The sequence below is a fragment of the Mytilus trossulus genome, chromosome 2 (assembly GCF_036588685.1).
Source record: "Mytilus trossulus isolate FHL-02 chromosome 2, PNRI_Mtr1.1.1.hap1, whole genome shotgun sequence".
Lineage (NCBI taxonomy): Eukaryota > Metazoa > Mollusca > Bivalvia > Mytilida > Mytilidae > Mytilus > Mytilus trossulus.
Genome location: NC_086374.1, coordinates 74,655,732 through 74,668,856, shown reverse-complemented (window position 1 = coordinate 74,668,856; position 13,125 = coordinate 74,655,732). Strand labels below are relative to the sequence as shown.

Here is a 13,125-nt window from a genome sequence, read left to right as displayed (position 1 = left end):
GTGACACTTGTAGTGACAAATATTTAGCTAGAGGCTATCATCACCTCAGTAATGCACATTAGGGACCATGAACCTTTAGAAACTAACATCTTTTGATATTATAAACATAATTATATAGATATATATTTGTAAGACTAAAAATCTTAATGGATGAGACACAAAAACCAGTACATGTTACTATCACCTTCTGCAGGAAAAGGAGACACAATGTGTCATTTTTGAAATCTTATTTGTTGGATAGTTAATCAGCCGAGTGAAACGACGTTTTGATAACTGCAGGTAAGGATAATGATTAACGACATTAACTATCTCATCTAGGTTCCACCAGAAAATCGTGTTGAAAACGTTTTATGCATCGCATGAACTGCACAGTTTTATTTTTAAATGACTTAATGTTTAAAGTTTTAATGAAGCAGTACGATTAATTTCACACCACACTTCTATATATTTGTGGTTCCTGTCTCGGTATGTACATCATATATTTGTAATTATAATGTCCTCGTGTACACTTGTATGTGTCTGAGGTTATGAAAATTTAAAAACAAAGAACACTATACGAGCCCGGGGTTGGGGTGGGTTACTTCCTATATTTTTAGTGGTATGAGTGTGCCGCAAAACAGGGTCCCTTTTTCATGACCTGCTGGTTAGATACGGGTCCCTTTTTTATGTCCTGCTGGTTAGAAGAGGGTCGCTTTTTCATGCCCTGCTGGTTAGAACAGGGTATTTTTTAAATGAAGTATTTGTCTAGTACAGGATTGCTTATTTAACTGTTAAAGATACAACCAAGAACCCGTGTCTAGAACAGCATCTTTTTTATACGGAAAACCGGTTTTTTTCTAAAGTGAACATTGATTGGTTAAATATTTCTCAGTGTGTTTGAATTTGTTTGATAGCCTTTTGGTCATGACTGTTTGTCTCTAATATTTAATTAACTGTGCATTTGTATTCAGATATCGAAGATCAAATTTATTCGTTCTTTGTGTAATCATACGTTTTTTGATTGAGTTAAGTCTGCTAATTGATATTTTATCGTATGTTTTTATATGTTGTGATGTTATGCTATTGTTTTAGAAAAAGGGAGAAGGTTTGGGCCCATTAAAACGTTTAATCCCGCTGCAAATGTTTGCACCTGTCCTAAGTCAGGAATCTGATGTACAGTAGTTGTCGTTTGTTTATGTAATATATACGTGTTTCTCGTTTCTCGTTTTGTTTATATAGATTAGACCGTTGGTTTTCCCGTTTGAATGGTTTTACACTAGTAATTTTGGGGCCCTTTATAGCTTGTTGTTCGGTGTGAGCCAAGGCTCCGTGTTGAAGGCCGTACTTTAACCTATAATGGTTTAATTTTTAAATTGTTATTTGGATGGAGAGTTGTCTCATTGGCACTCACACCACATCTTCCTATATCTATTGAACAGGGTATACATTTCATGAGCATGTCTAGAACAGGGTATGCTTTTCAATATTTCTGTTTAGGACAGGATACGTTTTTTTAATATTTTCTGGTTAGAACAGGGTATGATTAACAAACGTTCTAAATTGCTAACATTTGATTTTTTCTAAGACAAATATATTGAAATGATGTATTTACATCGATCATGATATCATCAGTGTACACACCAATAACCTCTAGAAACAAGAATGTGTCCACAGTACATGGATGCCATCCGCACTATCATTTTCTATGTTAAATGGACCATGAAAATGGAGGAAAACCTCTAATTTGGCATTAAAATTAGACAGATCATATAGTAGTACTAAGTTGATTGGACTTAACTTAAACTTCATCAAAAACTACATCGACCATAAACTTTAACCTGAAGCGGGACGAACGGACGGACGTACCAGAAAACATAATGCCCATAAATGGGGCATACAAATGTGTTTATTTAAATGTATTATAGGCAATAAATGTATATCACCTGGACAAGGGAATGAATATATAGACATGATAGAGTTTTTGTCGTGAACATTTTTAACTTTAAGCGTTAATTTCTTTTTAAACAGAATGTAAACTTTTCATAGTTGAGTTACTTACTAGAGGGACAGTTTATAACGTTTAATTATATATAATAGCAATACAACGGGTGCAGAATAGGGAGCATCTGAGATCACTCAAGCTGTTTGTGGGGTTCATGTTCCTCAGACATTATCATTTATCTTCTGTTTTGTACTTAGTATACAGTTGTTTGTCTTTTTGTCTCTTTGTCTTTTTTTGCCATGGTGTTGTCACTTTCTTTTCGACTTATGAGTTTGAATGCACATTTGGTTTACTGTTTTTGCATATCTTATACAAGTAAACACAACTTATCGATAGCATGTGAAATAACTGCGACAACGACTTGGTGAAACATAAGAAAATAGACTGTTTTCGAGAGACTTATGGGTTTTTATATATGTACATGTGAATTACTGTGGCGGATTGTACACAGCGCAGAGAAAAAAGGGGGAAACGTTGATGAAATTAGAGGTTTAAAGGAAGGAAGCTTAACTACATGTAGGTTATGTGAAAATGATTTTAATCTCAGTTTATGTGTTCGTATCCCTTTAGCAACAGTGAGAGTTCAGATCAATAACAAAAACACATCGGGGTGACAGTCCGAATACCGACAAATTGCTTTATGACCACGTCCACCCTACATGTATGTTAGATGTATTTCTATGTGTTTCCGTCTGATGAGTTAAGCCTTTTTCAATTGATTTTTATAGTTCGATCCCCTGTTGTACTGTAACACTTCTGTCCCAGTTTAGTGGGGGAAATGGGGGGGAGGGGGGTCCCGCTTACATGTTTAACACTGTCATATTATGAATGTATGTTTAATAGGGTTATAAAGGCGTTGGCCGTTGTGCACTTCATAAAAATGCTCTTCGGTCAACGCTTTTACACCCAAATAAAACTACAAAAAGAAGCATTCAATTCAATATATCACTAATAAACAAACAAAAAGAATATAAAGCCCTTATTTCATGTACTAGGTATTTTGCAAAATTTTTATTGGTTTTGACAGTCGGAAAAGTCCAAAGTTGACCATATTTCTATACCTCAGTCACTTTCACTAGAATAATATAAAGATTAATACTTTTCTTGCTCGGTCAGTATATTATTCTTGTAACTTACATACAAATGTATGCATGCATGCGTGTTCATATACATCTTTAACCTGTAACTTATATACAAATGTATGCATGCGTGTTCATATACACCTTTAACCTGTAACTTACATACAAATATAAATAAATTTGGTGTTTTTACTGTCTTCTGATTGGTTAAAAATATTAGTTTTATTTTCAATGTTGTCAATTTTGATGGCGACACGCCCACTCTGACGTTATGTATTCATACGCCAACATGTGTGTACGTTGTTATTGTTAATATAAACAATATAAAATGTTCTTTGAGCCTTATTTTTGATAGAAATTTATTTATAATGAATGGCAATAATATATTTTGATTTTATTGAACCATAAAACTAATCGCGGATTATTCAATGTGAAGAGTCAAAAATTAGTTTTATGGTTCAATAAATTCAAAATAGATAATAGCCATTCATTAAGTATGCATGCGTGTTCATATACATCTTTAACCTGTAACTTACATACAAATGTATGCATGCGTGTTCATATACATCTTTAAAACAGTACTTTAAAACATATTATCCTTTAAATTTATGATATCATTACTAAACTTCATAAACTAACAAATTATAGAAGTACGTGCACTACAGATTCGACTGTCTACAGTACACATTTAATTGTATCACCATTAATATGTACATGTATTTGACATGTTCTACGTACGTACATGTGTATTGAATCTTCTAATAAATGTTTGTTAGCCCTTCGGTCCTTCATAAACAAACGGGATTCTTAAGCAATTAGCTCTTGTGTAGGTGAAAAGAAGACTTATTGAATAACAAGAATGATAAAAAATAATGAACAACTTGTATCAAAAGAAATTGACAACAGACGTCATGTTTATGAGATGACAATTTGTTAACGATGGTTGTTGATCATTACCCCCTTATATGGAAAATAACCGGTCAAGGTGTTATTTCTTGTATTTTGATGTTTACGTATTTGGTAAAGACTTAATTCATGTTCGTGTTGTTTACGAATTATCAAACAGAATAAGGATAGCAATAATGTAAAAATATTGGTATGTCATAGATACAAGAATTTTTTAACATATTCTTGCACACTTTTATACTGCTACCATGCTATTTACGCACTCAAATTATTTTAAGGGTATACACATTTCTTCCTACTTCTAAAGCATATTAAATATTTCGATTTTTTGGTTTATTTCGAGACAATGTATATTTTGTAATTGCGTGTATGTAATTCGGTTAAGATTTGTGATCATTTGTGATGATTTCTGATAGAAAAAATCTAGTTCACTACGAAAGTAACTGTCCAAATTACGTTTTTTCTTCTTAGTCAGATTTTCTTTTAATAGTTTTCAATGCATCTATCAAATTATTTTTTTCGTTTTCAAAATTTAAACACTTTAAAGTATGGGGAAAATGTGAATTCAGAAAAAAAAATGCGATCTGCTTGACCAGAATATTTTTTCATCAAATTGGGGATCTCAATATTTTTTTTGTTGTTGTGAAAAACCATCCCCGCCCCTTGAAGTAAAATGGTCGTTCTCTTAAAAACTCGTATGCCATAATAGGCGTGCAAATACAAGATTGACTAAGTACGGGAAACATCTCTCCACTTCACTTCGAAATCAAACTGGGAAGTTGTATGCCACAATGTCTTTATTTGTTTGGTGTGTCACTTTTTCAAATACCAAATTGAATCAGCATTACTGTGTGTCATCAAGATAGAGCGGGCAGTGTCGTACTCTTTCTTCGTTTTTAATTATTTAGTTAGATATATCGGTTAAATAGTTTTGATAAGAAAATGATTTCCGAATGTTTTTCTCGTCATCTGATTCTGTGTTATGTCAGTGCTTCACTTTCCCTTGTGAGAAGGTACATACACGATCAGTAAAGACTTGATTTACTGTTTCTTTGATGTTTAAATGTAAACACTTTCCCTAATATTACAGATCTGTAGATCATATTTAGGCTTCTCGAGAAAAAAGGAGTATTTATGTGTTCATGTTTTTCTTAACATTAAAGGTTGTTTTAAACTTTCCAAATCATGTCAAAATCTATGAAGTAGAAAATTTCTCGTTAAACATTGTTGTAATCTGATCCTATAACATATAATACTTAATTTTTATTTCAGTAAAGAACATGCACAACTTGTAAATTGATTGAATTAATTAGAATAATGGACTGGTTGCTTTATATTTATGGCTGTATCCAAGTTTTCTACTGTATGGTAGATGCTGGTAGGACTTCTAAAGTTGTAGTTAAATCAGATATCGGACCATTGCAAGGAATTAAGGTTTTATCAGGAAGTTCTGAAGTAGCTGTCTTTAGAGGAATTCCGTATGCTAAGCCTCCAACAGGAAGTCAAAGGTTTGAACCTCCTGAACCTGTGTTGCCATGGAAAGATGTATTTATTGCTTCTGGTTATGGTTCTGTATGTATTCAGAGTTCTACAATAGATAACAAAACTTTCATAGGAGACGAAGATTGCTTGACACTTAATATTTTTAAGCCAATGCTTTTCGTAAAGGAAAACCGGAATATTCCCGTAATTGTTATGATTCATTCGGGAAATTTTATTTCTGGGTCGGGCAATTACATAAATGGTGTTGAACTTGCAAAAACACTTGATGCAGTAATTGTCACGATAAACTATCGCTTGGGAATATTCGGATTTTATTCAATGAGAGGACATATTAAAGAAAATTTAGGAATTTTAGACCAAATAGCTGCTTTACAATGGATAAAAAATAACATCAAAGATTTCAGTGGGAATCCGGATAATATATTACTTGTTGCAGACCAAATCATGGCATCAGTACATTTGATGAGTCCTCGTAGTAGATATTTTTTCAACAGAGCTATTTCGTATGACGGAGAGTCGTATCTAAATCCCATTGCTGGATATAATTTTAATTTCGAAAGCCATCGTAAAAGACTAGAAAACCTTTGCGGAAGTATTAAATCAACCAATAATATACCCGTTGAACACATAGTTTGGGTATGCTTGAGAAGTGCTGGAAGAGAAAATCTGTATAACTTATCACATGAATTAACCGAACATTTGTGGCACCCCTTTCGACCTGTATACGACGGTGATGTGATAAGTATTGACTCCCATATCGTTACAAGCTTCTTGCATTGTGATTATTTAGCTTTTAAGTCAGATTTGTTGATTCCAATGTTGACAAACAGAACTGAAAATGACACATCATGTAAAGAAATCTTCAATAATGTTGTTTCTCATGTTTCAAAAGAGAGATATAGACATAATAATCATCTATTAGAGAACGTATTACAATCATACTATTTTCCACAATTTTCGAACCATTTATTTAACTTCTGTAAAGCAGTAAGATCGTTACTTAACGACCTAATGACGTCAGCTATAATATCATTGGCTAATCATCACAGTCGAACTGGATTGACATTTCTAAATTTTGTGAATTTCGATGTTGACGAAACGTCTTTTTCTGAAAGTTCAATGAGTATGCAAACCACCAATATAGCTTGTATATTAACCAACCAAAACACAGCGTCGTGTCAACTTCCAGTAGCAATTTCAGCTGGAATAAATCAAGTAGTACGAACTTTTTTGTATCATGGGTAAGTTGTATTTATTTATGTATTATTTTTTATAATATAACTGTTCCAGAACAAATGAGTATTTGGACCGTATGCGTCCTTTAAAAAAAACCATTCAGTCGGAATGTACTAGTACAAATGCTTACATTTTACGTTAAGGTACAAATGTACATTAAAGATCCGCATAACTGAAGTCTCGAATTAATAAAAAAAAAATTTAATTGTAAATGAAATTAAAACTCAATATTTGAACTATCTAAATAATTCACGTTAATTTAATCTGTTTAGCTTCTGTATTTAGCATGTCAGTAATACATGACATAATTATGCTCATTGACGTTTTAACTTACATGCATCGGAAGTTAACATAATGTTGGAATTTAGGAGCATTACTACAAAACCCTCAAAGATACTGGATAGAAATTATAGAGGAAAATAATGTTGAAAATACCTTGAGAAAATATGAAAACTCTTAAAATTATATGGGTAATAAAGAACTTTTGACACGCGAAATTGAAACGGCACATTGTAAAACAGAATGATTTTCATTGTATCAGCTATCTCAAAATAAACAAGCTTTTCTCTTGCTGGCAAGGAACAAAACATGTAAATATAAAAAAATCTGACCTTTTTGTGTCAGCAAGTGTCACCCTGTGTGAGAGTGCCACAATAAGATTCAGATAGACGGACAACTAATTTAAATAAAGGTTGAATTTCAATTGATTGAATGTTCACTATTTCATTATATTCGTCTAATTGTAATAAAACTAATTTGTAAAACTCAATAAACGATGTTGATCAATATTTGTCTTTAATTAACCCATATGGTCCAAATACAAGTCATAATTATATGGTCCAGTTTGTACTAACCGGTATGAGTATACTGGAACGTCTGTACGTGTATGGTCGGACTCTACGAGTATACGTACATGTATACTTTCTAGGCCTTACGCATACGGTCCAAATGCTCATATAATCTGGAAAATATCCACCTTTTTCGAAAATAAAATGCAATTAAATATTTGTGTGTGTGTGCGTTATGGGAAACCTCCAAAACAATTCCATTCAAAAATTGAAAAAGCACAACGAAATGAAGTACTGCAGATTCTATGATAGTTTCATAAAAATTCACTTTTTGGTTTAAGGAAAATCGAAAGAGCAATTTGCAGATAGTCGTATGTTCAATCGAATGAACGCAACGATCTATCACTATTCAACGCTCGAAGCGGAGATATTGAGAATTACAAAAGCTTGTTATTTATTTTATTTAAAATTTGAAGATAAACAAATTAGTTATTAGTTATTAGTAATAACATTTTTCAAAACTGTAACAAAATACGAATGTACACAACAAAACTTGTTCTGCTAATGCAATGAGCATGTATTCAATAATGTTTTTTCGTTATTTTCCCAAGTTACCCAACAGTAAATCCGACAGTCGTTTGGAGGCCTTATACTACTACAAGCAAAAATTATTTACAAATAACGGATGAAATGTTTTACACTGGAGCCAGTTCTGACTGGCCAGCTGAAAGAATAGAACGCCTTTGGTTGAAGACATTACCGGACGTAGATGTTGCAACTTTATTTTCAACGGATCCTGATGTCAAAGTCATACAACAATCGGGTACGTTATCGGAATAATAGACTATGTTCTCTCAGACTCTATTGCTTTTTTTTCCAAACAGATTTACAAGATGTTTGACATGGTTTATCATTATTCTGAAACAAAACCTTAAAATGCCTTTGAATCATTGCTGCAATTTTGAAGATAATGGTAAACAAATGGCGACGGTCAACATTAAAACAATTACTAGTACTGTAGTTGATAGTCAAAAATTATAAAATTTGGCCATTGCTGTATTATTTTCTGTTTCACCGTAACACATATTCTGTCAATCCGTAGCAGTGCTCAAAAGTTTGGAAGCTTAATATTATATTTAGAAACTGGTCGCTATGACAAAATTCCTTGAAACGATCGTATTTGTAGTGGTTGTAAAATGAATAATGCTAATGCAATAAAGATTTATCATTCATTCATTCACATCTAAGAAAAAATTGCTGATGATCTGAATTTACATTTTATTTTTAGTTGTAAGATTTTTTTTGAAAATGATAAGTTTATTTTTTTTGTTTTACAGTTGGAATGTCTTGGGGATTAACAGAGCAACAGGTAAAGTGTTAAATCAGTTTAGAAAAGAGTTTCTCTAATTCTTCGTCAATTTATTCCTTTCTGCACACATTGTATAAAAAAAATAATCAGCATGTGGTTCGGTTGATCTCAGTTTTTCATTGGTTAAAATCCGATTATAACGTCGAATTTTCTTGCTTTTCTCTGAATTTCCTATTGTGACAGCATGAAAAAGGCGACCATGCCTGATGACGTGTCATAGAAAGAACTCTTTTTTTGCAGATCATTCGAAAGGAAGGAATTAGTTTGCCTACATATTGCTAGAAAATTATTAGAGTAACAGATTGCACCACCAAATTTCGTGTAATACAATAGTTATCCACTCGAGACAGTTAAATTTTCAAATTTAAATAGAGAGACTCGTGTTTAAGGCTATGTTTTATAGTTTTATATGTGATCATATTTCTAGGCGCCGGTGTCCTATATCCATTCTTCCCCCATGCCAATTTTTCCGGGGGGAAAAACTGGATCGATCCAATATTTCCCCGCGGAAAAATTGGCATGATCCAACTTTTCCCCCTCAACGTTATAGGGGGAAAACGAGGATCAGGCCAATTTTTCCACTTTGCGGCATGATAATCTATTTTTTCCCCTTTATAAACTTATAACGTCGGCGACGTCAGTTAGAAATTTTTATCCTGAAAAAAGAATATTATCTTTTTTGATTAGTTTAGCGGTACCAAAGCTTCATCGTATTAATATAAATTGATATGTATTTATATACACCATGTATACATACACACGAAGCACATTCTGATGCAGTGATCACATCCATTCTCAATCGTGAACCCTTGGTATCATTGACCTACTGAATACAACAACTTCTGGTCAGTTTGAAGATTTTGACTTTACATGATAAATCATTTTTGTACCACAAGGTAAAAGTACCCATCAAAGGCATGGATAGAGAAAAATACTCATCGCCTTTAAGCTTTCATTCAGGAGAAGAAGTCCGATAAGTGTGAAACTTCATCAAACCTAGGGGAGATATGAACCCCCTCTCCAACCAGCATGGGAGACGTGCAGTGGAAACTTGGATCGGAAGTACAGGAACTACCTCTATTATTGTGACTCGCTGTACAAGATCTACAAAAATATTCCACCTGCCCTAATGGTGTATATATATGGTCGACCACGATCTAGCACTTATGATACAAATATCCACCGGAGTTACACGGACCTGGTAGTAAGTAATAAAAGGCCACCGTACGGCCTCCAAAAGAAAAAAAACATACATTGTATATAGTCGGCTATAAAATGCTCCGACCATACAAATAAGGGAACAAAACAAACAAAACTAACAGGCTTATTGATTACAAAATAATTTACAAAAAACCCAAACTCAAACGATATGAACCAACAACAACCACTGTAACCGGTACTACATGTTCCTGGCTTTCGAATGGGCATTGGTGCATAAACAATGTGATGGCCATAAACTCAACCCTCCCCAATGAACCCAACCTAGGACAGCACACCGCAAGAAAAAAAATATCAGTTGACATTGGCTTCACTAAAAATGTTGATACGTTGCACAATAATCACTTACATAAAAACAATAGAAACAAAACACCGAAATAAAAGAACTCGCAGTTACTGAAACTTATTTCAAAGCTAGTGAAAATATAGACGGACTAGTGAGCATAGACAGACTGGTGAACATGTGAACAGACGGATGAATATGTAGACAGACTGGTAAACATTTGAACAGACGGTTGAATATGTAGAAAGACTGGTAAACATGTGAACAGACGGGTGAATATGTAGACAGACTTGTCGACATACAGACAGACATGCAGTTGAGAATGTATAAAGACTAGGGGACACAAAGAAAGACAGATTAGTTGAAACATAGATAGACTGATAAACCTGCAGACAGACTTTTGTTCATGTAAAAGAACTAAAAATTTGTATCTATAAACCTATTTCTAACACTGTTCGAGTTAATTTTCAGACGTGTATATATCTACAGTGATATCTATAATATAGGGGGAAAGATTGGCATGGGGGAAAAGTGACTATATGTATACGTATTGTCAATTTTCCGCGGGGGAAGAATGGCAATGATCCAAACTTTCCACGGGGGAAATATTGGCTCATGCCAGTCTTTCCCCCGGGGGAAAAACTGGCATGGGGGAAGAATGGCTATATAACACCGGGTCATTTTTTATTTGTGGAGAAAACTGGAGTGCTTAGATAGAACCATCAACTGTCGGTACTACCATACGAAACTAACAATCATAGTAAATTAAGATCGGAATTGAGCACTCTGAATCAGAACGCCCGAAAACACAATTATTTCGTAGTTGCATTTCTTTCAGACATTAAATTAAAATTAAAAATATCTCTTCAGTGTAGTAAACTATAATTGGTACAAATAATATTAAGAAAAGTCTACCAGCTCTAACTCAAAATATGGAAAATTATATGCAAAGGGGGTCAAAAATTCTATTTGACAGTTTCAGACATACTATTTTTATTTACCCTATTTACTAGACCAAATCACTACTTATAAAGATTTAGCACCCAAATTAAAAAAAAACGTGTAAATGCATCCCCTTACTTAATGTTTCATGCATGAAATATAAAAAAATGAATTGGGAAAGTTTAAGAAAAAACTTGCAAGTTTACACTTGGGACTATATTAGACAACGAAAAGCAAAGGACGATAACTGTGTCCTTGGACCAGAAGAAACATGACGTCTGTTCTTCAGAATTGATTCATGTTTGTTCGTTCTACTAGTTTTGTTATAAAACTGTTATTCATTGGTTGTTGTTGATTGCCATCAGATTTATTTAAGTTTGTTGATGAAAAATGTTATGATATTGATTTATTAGTATCATCAGTTAATGACACATATGCAGCATCATCAAGTTATATATACAATATTGTGTCGCTACATCTTTATTATTATTTAATTTATTTTGTTTATTTCAGCTTGAGGCTCTGATTTTTAGCTTGGTTTTGTTATGTTTGGTTCTTATTTGTGTGACTTTGACATTGTTTCGTATTGTCTGTTTTGTAAATGGGAAGACTTTTTACACGAAAAAGAAGACACAACCAAAGAAGGGTGTTGTTTTGACAGACACAAAAAAGAAACGAAACACAACCAGTTCCTTTGGTTGTAAAGTGTTTCATACACAAGAAAGTATTAGTTTGAATAGACGGACGAGTGAGCATGCTGACATCGATGCTTGATACTAGTAATTTGAACAAAATAACTTTTTAATCATATCATGTAATTGAAGGACCATTTGAAGAATAATGCGTGTTTCCCTTGGTATTTTACCCGACTAGTACGTTAAAGTTTGACTCGATGATCATCAACACGCGTTATCTACACGTAGTCCTGAACATGAATGTAATATTTGCCGACGGATGTTAAACATTCTATCAATCATTATTTTTCAGATAAACCATTCCTCTGTTCGTAGCATATTTTTCATGTCCGATAAAGTAAAATCTTATTTAGTTGTTGATTACTTTATCAAAACATAAGGCAATATATGATAGTTATATTTAGTTTGATTTTATAGTTAATATTATTTTTAACAACATTTAATGATATGTAGTAGTAAGATTCGTATGGAATCAAACAGGCAGTCTGAATTAAATTAAACTTCTCTACGCTCCAGTTTCTGATATGTCGCGTGGGCTCCCACGCGTCACACATGTGTCAGAAACGGGAGCGCTGAGAGGTTTGATTTAGATCAGACTGGCAAACAGGAGATAGATACGAGTCTTGGGAGTGTAGATCAGAAACAGTTAAGTGATGGAGCATCAGAAGGTATACATTTCGGAAGTGAATTCAAGGACCAGAAGTAGTATAGCGATGAAGGTCAAAATGACATCATGTAAAGTTTTGCTCTATATCACTCAATATCCTATACTCTCGATTATTTCAACAAGAGCATAACAAGTGTGGACTGAGAAATGAAGCAAACACTTAATTATCGCATGGAGTTTTTTTTTTTTTTTTAGGCTGACAATGGGTAGTTGTGACTTTTATTTAGTTTTTTTTCTGTTTCTTATTCTCTATCATTAAATTCATTTAGCATGATGCGAGTAAATCGGAAAAACATGTAATATATATATATGGGTTCGAATCCCGGCGAGGGAAGAACCAAATATTTGCGAAAGCAAATTTACAGATCTAACATTGTTGGGTTGATGTTTAGACGAGTTGTATATATATATATACATTGTACATGTACTTAAAATTAGTTCAAGTATGCCTTGTATTT

General features: G+C 33.3%; 1 protein-coding gene across 4 annotated transcripts; it reads left to right on the top strand.

The window, feature by feature from the left end:
* LOC134708007 (carboxylesterase 4A-like) lies at window positions 1-12,348 on the top strand. 4 transcript variants are annotated; one of them, XM_063568229.1, is made up of 5 exons: window positions 1-279; window positions 5,239-6,710; window positions 8,105-8,316; window positions 8,831-8,862; window positions 11,819-12,348. In XM_063568229.1, the coding sequence occupies exons 2-5, from the start codon at window positions 5,284-5,286 to the stop codon at window positions 12,077-12,079; spliced, it is 1,932 nt and encodes a 643-aa protein (XP_063424299.1). In that variant the 5' UTR covers window positions 1-279; window positions 5,239-5,283; the 3' UTR covers window positions 12,080-12,348. The 4 variants fall into 4 exon arrangements, with proteins under 4 accessions (XP_063424299.1, XP_063424300.1, XP_063424301.1 ...); XM_063568230.1 differs by lacking the exon at window positions 1-279 and adding an exon at window positions 310-465; XM_063568231.1 differs by lacking the exon at window positions 1-279 and adding an exon at window positions 4,051-4,156.
* The last annotated feature ends 777 nt before the right edge of the window (window positions 12,349-13,125 follow it).

What these genes read in the sequence shown, in the direction of transcription:
- LOC134708007 (XM_063568229.1), top strand. Translation starts at nt 5,284, where the DNA reads ATGGACTGGTTGCTTTATATTTATGGCTGTATCCAAGTTTTCTACTGT. An exon ending in CAAAGTCATACAACAATCGG is followed by an intron (nt 8,317 to 8,830) that starts GTACGTTATCGG and finishes TTTGTTTTACAG; the next exon opens with TTGGAATGTCTTGGGGATTA. An exon ending in GGGGATTAACAGAGCAACAG is followed by an intron (nt 8,863 to 11,818) that starts GTAAAGTGTTAA and finishes TGTTTATTTCAG; the next exon opens with CTTGAGGCTCTGATTTTTAG.